This window comes from Trachemys scripta, chromosome 9 (genome assembly GCF_013100865.1).
Source record: "Trachemys scripta elegans isolate TJP31775 chromosome 9, CAS_Tse_1.0, whole genome shotgun sequence".
In the NCBI taxonomy this organism is placed as follows: domain Eukaryota; kingdom Metazoa; phylum Chordata; order Testudines; family Emydidae; genus Trachemys; species Trachemys scripta.
Genome location: NC_048306.1, coordinates 29,516,690 through 29,531,088, shown reverse-complemented (window position 1 = coordinate 29,531,088; position 14,399 = coordinate 29,516,690). Strand labels below are relative to the sequence as shown.

General features: G+C 41.9%; 1 protein-coding gene across 1 annotated transcript in view; it reads left to right on the top strand.

Annotated features, from left to right (window-relative positions):
- Positions 1–14,399, top strand: part of CHM (CHM Rab escort protein) — a 153,391-nt gene that overhangs the window by 15,460 nt on the left and 123,532 nt on the right. The window contains exon 2 of the mRNA XM_034781536.1: positions 10,623–10,689. Coding sequence (XP_034637427.1) covers positions 10,623–10,689 — 67 coding nt within the window. The remainder of the gene's footprint in view (positions 1–10,622; positions 10,690–14,399) is intronic.

The following is a 14,399-nucleotide window of genomic DNA, read 5'->3' as shown; positions in this document are numbered from 1 at the left end:
GCAGTGAAAGTGTTCTTAAAATGAACAACATGTGCTGGGTCATCCTCCGAGACTGCTATAACATGAAGTATATGGCAGAATGCGGGTAAAACAAAGAGCAGGAGGCATACAATTCTCCCCCAAGGGAGTTCAGTCACAAATTTAATTAACACTATTTTTTTTTTTTAACACGCTCCATCAGCATGGAAGCATGTCCTCTGGAATGGTGGCCGAAGCATGAAGGGGCATACGAATGTTTAACACATCTAGCATGTAAATACCTTGTAATGCCGGCTACAAAAGTGCCATGCGAACACCTGTTCTCACTTTCTGGTGACATTGTAAATAAGAAGCAGGCAGCATTAGCTCCCGTAAATGTAAACAAACTTGTTTGTCTTAGTGGCTTCCTGAACAAGAAGTAGGACTGAGTGGATTTGTAGGTTCTGAAGTTTTACATTGTTTTGTTTTTTTGAGTGCAGTTATGTAACAAAAAAATCTACATTTGTAAGTTGCACTTTCACAATAAAGAGATTGCACTACAGTACAGTAAAACCCCGCTATACCGCGATGCTTGGGGTCCAAAAAATTACATCGTGCTAAATGCGGGGTCGCGGTATAGCGGGATTTCAAGCCCATCCGTGGTCCCCAAGGCGGTGCATTGATGTGTGCAGCCTAGTGCCCAGCAGGGGAGACAGCAGTGGCACCTGCAGACCTGGAGCTCTCTGTGCCCGCAGGTGGGGGGGCCGCAGCTCCTCTTGAAGCCGGAGAGGGGCCATGGCCCCGCACCTGCCCGGGACAGAGAGCACCGGCGCCCGCAGCCCTGGAGTTCTCTGTCCCCGGCAGGCACGGGGCCGCAGCTTCTCTCCCCTGCTTGGCGTTAGGCGGGTGCACATCAATGTCCCGGCAGCCATCATGGCGTTGGCGACCACTGGTACAGTACATACAGTACTGTATTACTGTGTGTATTAAAGGGGGGCCAAATTGTGATAGTTATATGCGATTCCGCGTTATGGCGAGGCGCCTTATTGCGGGGTTTGACTGTACTTGTATGAAGTGAACTGAAAAAATGATTTTTTTATCATTTTTACAGTGCAAATATCTATAATAAAAATATAAAGTGATCACTGTACACTTAGTATTCTGTGTTGTAATTAAAATCGATACATTTGAAAATGTAGAAAACATCCACAATATTTAATAATTTCAATTGGTATTCTGTGTGATTAAAACTGTGATTAATCGCGATTAATTTTTTTATTTAATCGCGTGAATTAACTGCGATTAATTGACAGCCCTAATTTTTCCCCCTCTTTGAAGCACCAGATTTTGACTGGGCAGCTTTGAAAATTGAACAGTGAGAACTTGCTGAGTTGAAATTCTGTCATACCTAACTTTTATTTCCTCATGTAAGTGGAACTACAGTTGATATTGGCACCTTAATGACCATTCCATATTTAATACATAATTTTGAGGAAATTTAGTTACAATAAATATACAGGTATTATGTATTTTTACTTATGAATCACATTACCATTAATGAAATTTAGGCTGATTCTCAGAGGCTCGTTGGGGGGGTTCCGGGTGCAGGGGCATGGCAATGGGACTCAGGAGATCCAGGTGAAGGTGGTGGAGGTCTGGGTGTGATGAGATGGGGCTTGGGGGGAGGAGTCTGGGTATTGGGGACTCATTGGGGATTGATGGGGTAGGGGTCCAGGTGCAGCAGGTTGGGGATCAGTGAGGTGGGGGTCTGGGTATGTGGGGCTCGTTGGAGGGGTCCAGGTGTAGGCGGGTATGGCTTGTCAGGGTGAGGGTTCAATGGTCCTGCTTAACAGGGGAGCCCTGCTGAGGGGATGCCGCATGCTGGGCTCCTGCTTCCCCCTGCGATTCCCCTATCCCCTTTGATTCTCTATCCCCCGCCCATCACTCCCACATTCCCCTCTTCCTGCCCTATTCCAGCCTCTTCCTTCCCCACTGCCTCTTCCCCCCCCCCCCCCCCCTCTTACCCTCCCTCACCTCATTTCCCCCACCTCCCCTTACCCATTGCGGGCACTCACTGTTGTACAGAAAAAAGGAGGGGTCCCAGCACACAGGAGGGGAGCATGACTGGCACTAGGACCAGGAGGCGGTGTTCCACTGCAGAGACAGTGGAGCTGAGATGCAGCCTCCTTCAGCTGGGCAGCTCTGTGCCTGCAGAATGAGGGGGGCAGTGGAATGTAACCCCATGTGTTGCCCAGGCCTTGCATCTGTGGAGGGGGATCCTCTCCAGTCCCCTCCAAAAACTGCACCAATGGTTGTGGTTGCCTGCTGTGATGCACATTTGGTTCTGCCTCCAAGGAGCTGCAAGCAGGGGAAAGACTTGCTGTAATAGATCTGCAGACTTTTCTGCTATAATAAAGAAACTGTCACCTTAACTTACACGAAAATTTCCTATTTTCACTATTTTTAATTCTAGAATTTCATTGCAGAATATTTTACAAGGAAGCAGTGCTTTTTACTTAAATTTGAAGTGGAAAGGTATAAATGTCCCTGAAAAGTAGGCAGATTTCAGATTTTAAAATTTGTAGATCTGAAATGTAGTATTAAAGATAAATTGAAAAGCTTGTTAAAAACATATTAAATAGTATATTACCAAATCATTAAGAGTTTGTGTAAGACTTAAGTTTTAGAGGTAAATACATTTTAAAAAGCTGAAAATAATTTCCTCGGAGTTCAAGGTTGTTTCCTTTGAAATCATTTATCATTTAATGATTTTTTTGTGGCCAGTACCATGACATTTAGGTATATGACAAACAAAAACAATATCTCATTGTTTCCTGCATTAGACAGCACAAATAACCACTCCACTCTTACATGTAGCAGTATAACTAACATCTTAGTGAGACAAATACTTCACAGTTGAACAAATGCTTAATCAAACAGGTGTGTTGTTTGCTGTACTTAAAGTAAACCTCTATTTCTGTTGTAATAACAGAAGGTGCAAGTTCCACAGCTAGAGATGCTCCATCAAAAACCAACCTTTTGGTTCTCAAGAGGGGAGATCTGGGGACTCCTGGGAGTGTGAGAAGTATCTCAGCTGACCTCCACTGTCACATAGGTCCTGATCCCAAGCCCATTGAAGTCAACTGGAATCTTTCTATTAGCTTCAACAGGATTTGGATCAGGCCAATGATGCATATAGAAATTGAAGAGAATATCTCTAAATCCTAAAGCGCAGCATGGGGAGTAATCCTACCCTCTGAAATCTTGTTAAGTTTACATTTAATAATAACCTCTCAGTGCTATTTTCAAATATTTCATAGCTCATGATGTATCTTTTTCTTCACTGTCTTTCCTATTATGTCCATTTTAATATAAAAGGAAGTGTCATCTTTGACAAAAATAAATCCACCATTTCATAAGGAGAGAATTTAAAAACAGCTAAGCAATCAATATTTAAGAGTATTTCTTAATTATTTTTTCATGTGGGTTTGCATCCCTTGTAACTTGATCTCTTCCACAACTGTCCACAGGCGACTGCTCTTGCCTACAAATTATCTACTTATAGATTGCTAGCACTTTGTCTCTTGCAGCAAAACATGAAGCCATGTGCTGGCCGCATCTTCTGTCACTACTAGCACGTAGAAATAGGTGGCACTACAGATTGGATACTTAACTGCAGCACCCTGGAATAGCTGATAGAGAGAAGTTTTTATGAGACTATACCTACCTCTACCCCAATATAACGCTGTCCTCGGGAGCTAAAAAATCTTACTGCGTTATAGGTGAAACCGCGTTATATCGAACTCGCTTTGATCCGCCGGAGTGCGCAGCGCCCGCCCCCCGGAGCACTGCTTTACCGCGTTATATCCGAATTCGTGTTCTATCGGGTTGCGTTATATTGGGGTAGAGGTGTTATCTAGGTCGGACAATGTTAAATGCAGCATCAGGACAGTATATGATTAATGAAATACACTTTGGCGATCCATAAATTGCACAGCTGGCATGGAAAAGTTACGTAAATTTAGTTAATTGATGTAAAATGGACAAAAGAAATAGGAAAAGATTTTTAATCTACATGTATATTACTAATTAGGAATAAAATATACTTACAACCACTAATTATTTAAAACAACCTATTTGTCAGTTGTCATTCACGTTTGTCAGTGTGTTCAAAACAGTTTAAACACGTGATGTGACATAGTCATGTCATTTAAGGTGTTAAGTACTTGAATTGGAATTTCATAAATTGTTGTTTATGAAAGTAGCCATGTTAACTGATACTTAGGAGGCTTGTATCCTGCCATCTTTAGGGTATATTACAGTAATTAGCTTTTCTTATAGAACAAAAACTTCTGCCATACCTCCTCAAATTATAATCTTGTCAAATCTTGCAAACTCTTCAGGCTTAATTGGTAGTTGGATGGGAAATTTCAAGCATAAATCTAAAATAGTGGTTCATGATTCTTTAGATGGTACTTCTTCCTTTGATTAAACTCTGAAGTGGTTCCCCTGGTATTGCATTAGGTGCACTGTTTCTAGAGGTGTAGCATCTTTCAGATAAGATGTAAACCCAAGGTCTTGACCACTTTTAATTATTAAAGAACCCTGTGCATTTTGCTCAAGATCAATTTAGGACAGCAGTTCTAGCCAAATTCCATGTGGGTAATTACATTCTGTCTATCAAAAACTAGCCCTGCATTTTCAATTGAATACAGTAGTCATCTGCTGTGCTAAATAGTTACCTAGTATTGCTGTTACTTTCATCCTTGGAGGATGCTGCACTTCAGTGGTGAGCCTGCATGTTTATAGTTTGTAAAATGGTTTTTGGATGTTTGGTATGTGTGTGTGTAAGGTAATAAACATAAAATAAGATTATTAGATTGTAAATGCTGGTTTTGAAATCTTTGTATGCATTGCTTTAAGATTTAGAGGCTTCTGAAACTGGTGGTGGGGCCAAATGACACAAACTACAGGTGTTGTCTTTTGAAATAAGATATTCTGGTACATTGCATGGTATAACAGTGAAAAAGAGCTGGAAGCCTATGCATAATATGATTCGTAAATGGACATCAATATGCTAATTGGCTCAATGTGCACATAGAATGGAACATTTCTTGTAAGTTTGAAACACTGCTACAGGGAAGCTCAGTGACTACTATTTGAAGTGCCCTTTGCATATGGAATTGTCAAGTAAACAAAATGAACTTTCCCAGAATGTATGCAACTGCTGTTTTTTCTAAGATAAAAGCCATGTATAGCATGGTATTTCATCATAGTAAAGTAGTCAGTGACACTACAAAGTTGCTCTGAATCTTCATAACTTTTTCTATTTTGCTAGTTAAGATGACAATTTTCACGATCCCTCAAAGTGGTAGGTCTTAAAAATGAAAAAGTTGCAAGAAAATCTGAAATTTTACCTTCAGTGCATATGATGATTTGAAATAGAATAGCCAATGGTTCACGCTGATTCCTGAATAAGGAAGACGCTGTCATATTTTGTTGACATGTGACTTTTGTACTTAATTTGATCATATTTAAGACTGGGTGTAGGCATTTGATTGCAACGGGGTATTTTAAAAGTTATACAGACAGCATACTGTATTTAGTACTTAACTGTACTGGACAAAGGAAACTTTTCAAGGAAAATGAAGCTGTTTGAAAGGGAAAGTATTTTTCTATTTAGGCTAGCTAAATATTTCGTAATGCTTTTTTCTCTTTTCTGTAATCTGATTTTTGTAATTTGAGAATAAAGTGGATAATAATGCTAATTTAGTTCTGAGGGGGAAGGGAGGAATTTTTAACTGCCCTAGAGAACCTAAGCTGAGTAGAAGAATTGTGTTCCAATCAATGTCTTAGGACCCAGGGGAAAGGAAGCAATTGAGTTTGCATTCTATAGTTCCAAATCCAGCAGTCTTTATTCTGGCAAATAATGTGTTGATTTCAATGTGAACTAGCCCTAAATAAGGACTTGAGGCCATGTTTACACTATGTGGAGTACAGTGGAATAGCTACGGCACCACCCCATAATGTGAATGCAGCTTGCAGTGACAAAGGGTTTTTCCGTTGGTGTAGGAGCACCACCTTCCTGAGTGAAAGTAGCTAGGTCATTGGAAGCATTTTCCTGTTGATTTAGCTGCTTCTACATTGAGCAATAGATTGGCATAGCCATGGTGTTCGGGTGTAGATTTTAAGTATGGACTAGACCTGAGTTCAAGACTATAAAATATGGCATTTGATGTCTAGATCCTCCTTGTGTTATCTAGTCTTGGGTTCTAGGGTTAACCAAGACTAGGCAAAACATTTTTAAACATAATATGTAATATTTTAGCATTTTTTAATTTAGTACAAGTCTTCAGTTTTTCTTAGGGTTTGAGCTATCTCAGGGATTGGCAACCTTTGGCATGCGGCCCGCCAGGGTAAGCCCCCTGGTGGGCCGCGCTGGTTTGTTTACCTGCAGCGTCCGCAGGTTCAGCCGATCGTGGCTCCAGGCCAACGGGGCTGCAGGAAGTTGGTGCGGGCTGAGGGATGTGCTGGCCACCGCTTCCCATAGCCCCCATTCGCCTGGAGTGGCGAACCGTGGCCAGTGGGAGCCGCGATCGGCTGAACCTGCAGACGCTGCAGGTTAACAAACCGGCTCAGCCCGCCAGGGGGCTTACCCTGGTGGGCTGCGTGCCAAAGGTTGCCGATCCCTTAGCTAGACAAATGATCACTTGATAGTGTAGACCAGGCTTCAAACTATAGTTAGGTCGACAAACTGCCTTACATCTACTTAACTGTGTAAGCGTCTTCACTATACAAGGGGTCCCCGGTATACATCTCCTCCTTATCCATTGTTTCGGATATCCATCGCTCATCAGTAGGGGAACATGTTCCGATTTAGGTTGGTCCTGATCTGCATATCCCCTATTGTACAGTACTGTACTTGCATCCACTGGCCACGTTCAAGGCTTATTACCCATAGAGGACATTCTCCATGCTGAATAAGGAGATGGCAGGTGAAGGAAAGCCCAGTGTAAAGGAGTTTTGGAAGTCCTACAACATCTTGAATGGTGTGGAAAACATTGATGTGTCGTGGGAAGAGGTCACTTTGCAATGTATGAACAGTATTTGGCACTGTGCATTGCCAGATGCTGTCCACAGCTTCATGGGATTTGATGCTGTTCCTGCTGTCGAGCAAGAAATTGTCAAGTTGGCGAAGGATGTCGGCTTCAAGGAAGTGGAGGAGGATGATGTATGGGAGGAGTTGGAGTCTCATGCTGAGCAGACAAATGAGGAACTGATTGAACTGGGCCAACAATGGATATCCGAAGAAAGCAAGGACGATGATGACGATGACGTAAGGCAGGAAGCCAGAAATCTGATGACAAAGAATCTCTCCCATTTCTTTGGATTGCTGGATGAGATGACGGAAATCATACAGAGTGGGGATCCATCTCGTGAACGGTCTGACAAAGTCTCCAGGCCTCTCAATGATGCAATGGCTTGCTACAGGGAGATCTACCATTCAAAGATTCATGCAGGAGAGCAGATTTTGATAAAATCCTTTTTTAAGACTTCTGCAACCAAAAAGCCAGCCACAGAAAAGCCAGCCCAAGAAAGCCCAGCCACCACCCCTTCCTAAGTTTAGTGTAATTGACACTGTTTTATACTGTACTGTATTTATTATATTAAAATGTTCTACCTGTTTGAATGACGTTGTTGTCAGACACTCCCGGTGTGGTGCTCTTCTATGTTCAATGTTGATATCAATCAGCTGCGTGCATGTGTTCCCTCTGTGTGCTGCCCCAGCTCTGCACAGATGGCTGACACAGCAGATCCCAAGAGAACCCCCAATGACCACAGACTCTAGTAAGGTACGAAGGCACATTTATTGTTGACGAGAAACAGTCTCCAGCTTTCCCTGGCATAGAAGTCTAAGGTGCTGCTAGCTAGTACATATGTGCTCCCTGACAATGGACTCAGCTCAGTCAGTGGCGGGACTTTCCACTGCCCCCTAGGCTGGACAAAGATATCCACTCAGGGATGCATTCTTATGCACAGGTACAAACAAGTTAAAGATCACTCTTGACGTATTGAGGTGCAACCCCACTACGTAGTAAGGTGCCACCTCTCACCTTGTACATGTTGGTTTGAACAAAACAACTCTATCCATCATATTACCCTTTTGGCCCTGTCATTGGGATGGGTAAGCTTGTTCCTTGTTATGTGTGGAATGTACAAGTATGCGAATGTTCTGATATCTGGTGTCCAGTACCTTTTTAGGTATGTCTCTTTTTGCAGCATCAGCCCTTTCCTTGCCAGCTTCTGTGAGCAGGGCCTGCCTCTAGCTCACAGCTTAACTTTGCTTTATGTTAGCCAAGTCTTGACCATTACTTTAGGTCAGGCCTCAGGCCTCATACTGGGCCTCTGATAAGGGTTTATGTTTCAGGGCCTCACCTTACTACAGATGTTAGTAGGGTTCTGTAACCGTGCCTTTGTGGGTCACAACTGACCATATCACATTCAGGACAAACTGCTGAGAAATAGGACAGACATACCCCAAACTGGTGGTTATTCTTCCAATATCTCCAGTTCCAGACACAACCCTAGGAACCTTCATCTTGCAGTGTCCAGTTATGCCCACTGAATGCTGCAAACGTATATGACTTTGTCAGCTTAACAAAGACATGCTTCAAACCAAACACACCGCTTCAGGTAGAATGAACAAACAAATTTGTTAACCACAAAAGATAGATTTTAAGTGATTATAAGTCAAAGCACAACAAGTCAAATTTAGTGAAATGAAATAAAAGCAAAACACTTTCTAAGCTGATCTTAACACTTTCAGTGCCTTTACAAACTTGGATGCTTCTCACCACAGGCTGGCTGGTAGCCCTTCAGCCAGGCTTTCGCCTTTGATCAACGCTTCAGTCGCTTGGTGGTGATGGCTGTAGATGGAGGTGGAAGAGAGGGGGAGCATGGCAAAAGTCAGTGCAGGGACTCCTGGCGAGGATGTGCGTAGACAATAGAAGGAGTGCAGTGTTGATGCAAAGAGCCTATTAAATTACTGTGGTGGCTGCATGTCGACCTAGCTTCTTAAGTCAACTTAATTTTGTAGTGTTTTGTAGAGTTCCTCACATCAGTTCAAGGAGGGCTGATCTTAATTTCCTTAGCACACTTTAAAAGTTAGTAACTACTTGTCCTTATAACCTTTTAAGATGCTACATGATTATATTTGAAGTGAATTATCTGGTTGCTAAGGTGAAGAAACCTTACTGTGTCCTTTTGTAAGAGTAGAACTGGTATTGTGCCTGAGGAAAGAGAGAGGACCTATAGTTCTCCTTAGTTTCTCTCTCTAGCTGAATATATAGTTTAAGCAGCTCTAACGGAAATCAAGTCATGATTCCTAAGAATGGGTGACAGGAAATCTTATTAGGTCCCCTGTAACTAGGCAATCAAAATATTTGAAAGAAAGATGTATTTGAAAGAGAGAATATTTGAAAGAGTTTGAATTGGGCTGGTATGTGGCAGTATGGTATACCAAGTTCTTTTGTGCTACCACTTTGCTCTCCAAAGCTTTAGCTTTAATTTTTAAGTCTATAGCTATTATGGCTGAGATACACTCAGGCCTCGTCTACACTGGCGCTTTACCGTGCTGCAACTTTCTCACTCAGGAGGGTGAAAAAAACACCCCCCTGAGTGCTGCAAGTTACAGTGCTGTAAAGTGGCAGTGTAGACAGTGCACCAGCGCTGGGAGCTACTCCCCTCGTGGAGGTGATAGGTGGTTTTTTTTGTTGGTTTGTTTTTTTTGTTTTTTTGTTTTGTTTTTTTGTTTAATAGTGCTGGGAATGCTGCGCCGGTGTGGGGACTCCCAGCGCTGGTGCCGCGACTACACAGCCTCATTAAAGTGCTGCTGCGGCAGCACTTTAACTTTGCCAGTGAAGACATGCCCTCAGTTTGTGTTTGAAGCTAACTATTGCAGTTACATCTTCCTGCTTTAGAAGAACCTGAAAGAATAGCTGTAAGTGGTGTGAACTGCCCCATTCATTTCAATTAGTGCTGACTCAAAGGAATGATGCTCAAAGGAATCTAGCAGTGTACAGAATACCTGTTGAGTGGGGAGTAGAGTCTAGAGAACATGCAGTCATATTTTAAACCTCTACCTAATCTGCCATAAGTGATGTCTCATGTAGGCAGAGTATTTAGTAGAACTCTACCACCATTTATCAACTTTGATTCCTGGGCTGAAGTATAGTGAAAATAACGTTATTTTCAAATAACTCAGAGTCTGTATCAGTGAGGTTAGCGCTTCTGAGCATCCCATAAAGCTTCAGGCAGTATCACATAGGAAATGCTGATATCAAGTCATCTAGGAGAGTGGCTGGTGACAAGATTCCACAAAGAGATGCTAATAGTATTTGCAAAGACAAAATGCTGTGTAATGTAACAATAAATAAATAAATTCTGTGGCTATGTTCTGTAAGTTCCTTAGGATAATATTGAAAAACCTCTTATTGACACTGAAATTTTGTATTTGATATTTTAGTATGAATGTGTAAAGGCTTAATCTAAAAAGATGTGAGCCTTTTTGGCTAAATTTTATGGCACTGACATGGTAACTCACTTACTGTATTTAATACACGTACTTTATAAACTGTTAACTGTTAATAAACATTATTTTATAGGTTTGCCTGAATCTATCATTGCATCTGCATGCTCAAGAAGTGGCCAGAGGGTTCTACATGTTGACTCGTAAGTTACTCCAGTGATATACTTCACTGATCATTTAAGTGTTTGGAAATAGATTAAAATCTCTAACTTGAACTGATTCTATGATTCTAAAATATGTAGCCAAAGTTACTGTTGCAAATCTGCTTTTTGGGGGGGGTGGGATGAGGCGAATGGAGGGGAGAGCTTTGTGAGAATCTCAACATTAACCATTACACAGCTACATATCTTATGGGGCAAAAGATAGTGTCTGGATTCAAGTACAAGTTGCTGAACTGAGTACAAATGTAGGTGCCTAAACTTAGACACTAAGGGCTTGTATACACACAAACTGCTACAGTGGCATTGTCTCAGCTGTGCTGCTGTAGCATTTCAGTGAAGATGCTACCTACGCCAATGGATTCTTCCACTGGCGTAGGTAACACTGGTCTACAATTTCTGAGAAATCGTCTGCTTCAGAGATAAAATGTGCTATTTATTATGTATTTTGATGTGCTGAATTCAAATATGACAATTAAAACAACTGGCTACTGTTTCTAAGATATTTAAGTTTTTACATTTTATGTCTATGTATATTGTGTAGATAGTAGAGTTTTTTAATCATAAATTGTAAACCTAGGTCTTTTCATGTGTTTATGGTTGCTTTACATGATAATATTTCACCTGTCCTGTTTATGTAACACTTTAAAAATCAGCAAAAGGGTTATATAAATCAAATGTATTATGAAACAAAAGGCAAAAAACTATTATGTACATAGTTTAGTCCTATTCAGTGTTTTCTCGGCGCTTCTTGGCTTGTCTCTTGTATTCATTAACTGGAGCATCTCTTGTCACTGTCCAGCAATAGTCTGCAAGCATTGATAGGCTCCATTTGCCCTGATAGCGTTTCTCCATTGTTGCAATGTCCTGGTGAAATCGCTCGCCGTGCTCGTCGCTCACTGCTCCGCAGTTTGGTGGGAAAAAAAAATCTAGATGAGAGTGCAAAAAATGTATCTTTAGTGACATGTTGCAACCAAGGCTTTTGTATGCCTTGAGGAGGTTTTCCGCCAACAGTTGTCTGTAGTTGTCTGCCTTGTTGTTTCCGAGAAAATTTATTGCCACTAACTGGAAGGCTTTCCATGCCATCTTTTCCTTGCCACGCAGTGCATGGTCAAATGCATCATCTCGAAGAAGTTCACGAATCTGAGGACCAACAAAGACACCTTCCTTTATCTTAGCTTCACTTAACCTTGGAAATTTTCAATGGAGGTACTTGAAAGCTGCTTGTGTTTTGTCAATGGCCTTGACAAAGTTCTTCATCAGACCCAGCTTGATGTGTAAGGGCGGTAACAAAATCTTCCTTGATTCAACAAGTGGTGGATGCTGAACACTTTTCCTCCCAGGCTCCAATGACTGTCGGAGTGGCCAATCTTTCTTGATGTAGTTGGAATCTCTTGCACGACTATCCCATTCGCAGAGAAAACAGCAGTACTTTGTGTATCCAGTCTGCAGGCCAAGCAAGAGAGCAACAACCGTCAAATGGCCACAAAGCTGCCACTGATGTTGGTCATAGTTTATGCACCTCAAAAGTTGTTTCATGTTGTCATAGGTTTCCTTCATATGGACTGCATGACCAACTGGAATTGATGGCAAAACATTGCCATTATGCAGTAAAACAGCTTTAAGACTCGTCTTCGATGAATCAGTGAACAGTCTCCACTCATCTGGATCGTGAACGATGTTGAGGGCTGCCATCACACCATCGATGTTGCAGGCTACAAGATCACCTTCCATGAAGAAAAATGGGACAAGATCCTTTTGACGGTCACAGAACATGGAAACCCTAACATCACTTGCCAGGAGATTGCATTGCTGTAGTCTGGAGCCCAACAGCTCTGCCTTACTCTTGGATAGTTCCAAATCCCTGACAAGGTCATTCAGTTCACCTTGTGTTAGGAGGTGTGGTTCAGAGGAGGAGGATGGGAGAAAATGTGGGTCCTATGACATTGATGGTTCAGGGCCAGAAGTTTCATCCTCTTCCTCTTCCTCGTCTGACTCAAGTGAGAATGATTCTGGTGCATCAGGAACCGGCAGTCCTTCTCCGTGGGGTACTGGGCGTATAGCTGATGGAATGTTTGGATAATGCCCAGTCCACTTTTTCTTCTTTGACACACCTTTCCCAACTGGAGGCACCATGCAGAAGTAACAATTGCTGGTATGATCTGTTGGCTCTCTCCAAATCATTGGCACTGCAAAAGGCATAGATTTCCTTTTCCTGTTCAACCACTGGCCAAGATTTGTTGCACAAGTGTTGCAGCATATGTGTGGGGCCCACCTCTTGTCCTGATCTCCAATTTTGCAGCCAAAATAAGGGTGATAGGCTTTCTTAACCATAGTGGTTATACTGCGCTTTTGTGATGCAAAAGTCACTTCACCACAAACATAGCAGAAGTTATCTGCACTGTTCGCACAAGTACGAGGCATCTCTGCTCACTTTGGCTAAACAGAAATGTGTCCCTTTGCAAAATCAAACACTGACAAATAAGAGAGCACGACACTGTATGATTCCTAGAGCTGACATAGGGCAATTTGTTCAGCAGAGTTATATAAGCTTCATTATGATTGCATCATCCATGACATCTAGGAATAACATGATGCAATTCCTATCATGTATGACGCAATACCAGCTTCAGACTGCATCATTCATTGTTTTGCCTAAAAAGCACGTACTGTCCAAACCCAGTCATAGATTTATTCATAGATCCAGTCAAAGATGTATTTTAGTCATTTCTGGTTGAAATTGAGATCCCTTCCCTTTATAACTCACTTATCCTCCGCCATTCCCAAGTCAAGGGTCGTATATACTGACCCAATAGCATATCTTGAAAACTAGAGCCAATCAACAATTTTAAGCATCATTTTCGTTCTCAGTGACCCAGAATTAGTAAAGTTTGACTACATTTATATCAGAAGCATTTTGGCTGTAAAGCAGTGTAATCCATCTCCTCGAGGGATGGTAGCTAGGTCAATAGCAGAATTCTTCTGTTGACCTAGTTTTATCTACACTGGTGGTTGGTCGGTTTGAACCTTTCACACCGCTGAGTGACTTAAACTGACCTGATTTCCTAGTGTATACCAGGCCTTAAATTAAAGGGATAATCTTAATCGCATCTTCCTAAACATTTCCTGATCTACTTACATATCTCGATTTTTAAATGAGTAGTTTCTAGGTATGATACTGATAATTTTTCATACTTGGCCCAAGCTTCTCACTGCATAACTGTTCCCTGTCTCCCTCTCCCTGAGAACAACAACAGACAAATAAAAGGGGGTCTTGTTTCAATTTTAAAAAGTTCTAGCCTTCCCATTGGCTCTTTTGGCTGGGTGTCCGCTCACTTCCTTTTACCTATGCATAGCAGTAAGACTTTTTAACCCTTTACAGATAAAGCAATTAGAGAACAGCTACTAAGAGGGATTTTAAGGCTGCTGGGGAGGCAGGCTTCAGTGGATTGTCTGGTCTAGATCGGTGATGAGCTTGGTATGAAAACCTAAGTATCTGAACGCCTTCCAATAGTCATAGTCATGTTGCTTAATGTACTAACATCTGTTGTATGTGTTCGCTCATCCTCTGCCCACCAATATTGCTTGTCCTGCTTAGGTTCATCTTCAGCCAGCTGTTTATCCATGAGCTAATCTCATGCAAGCAGTAGGCCATTTTGGTGGTAGTGGTGAGGTGGTAGGCGGTGAAAGATAGG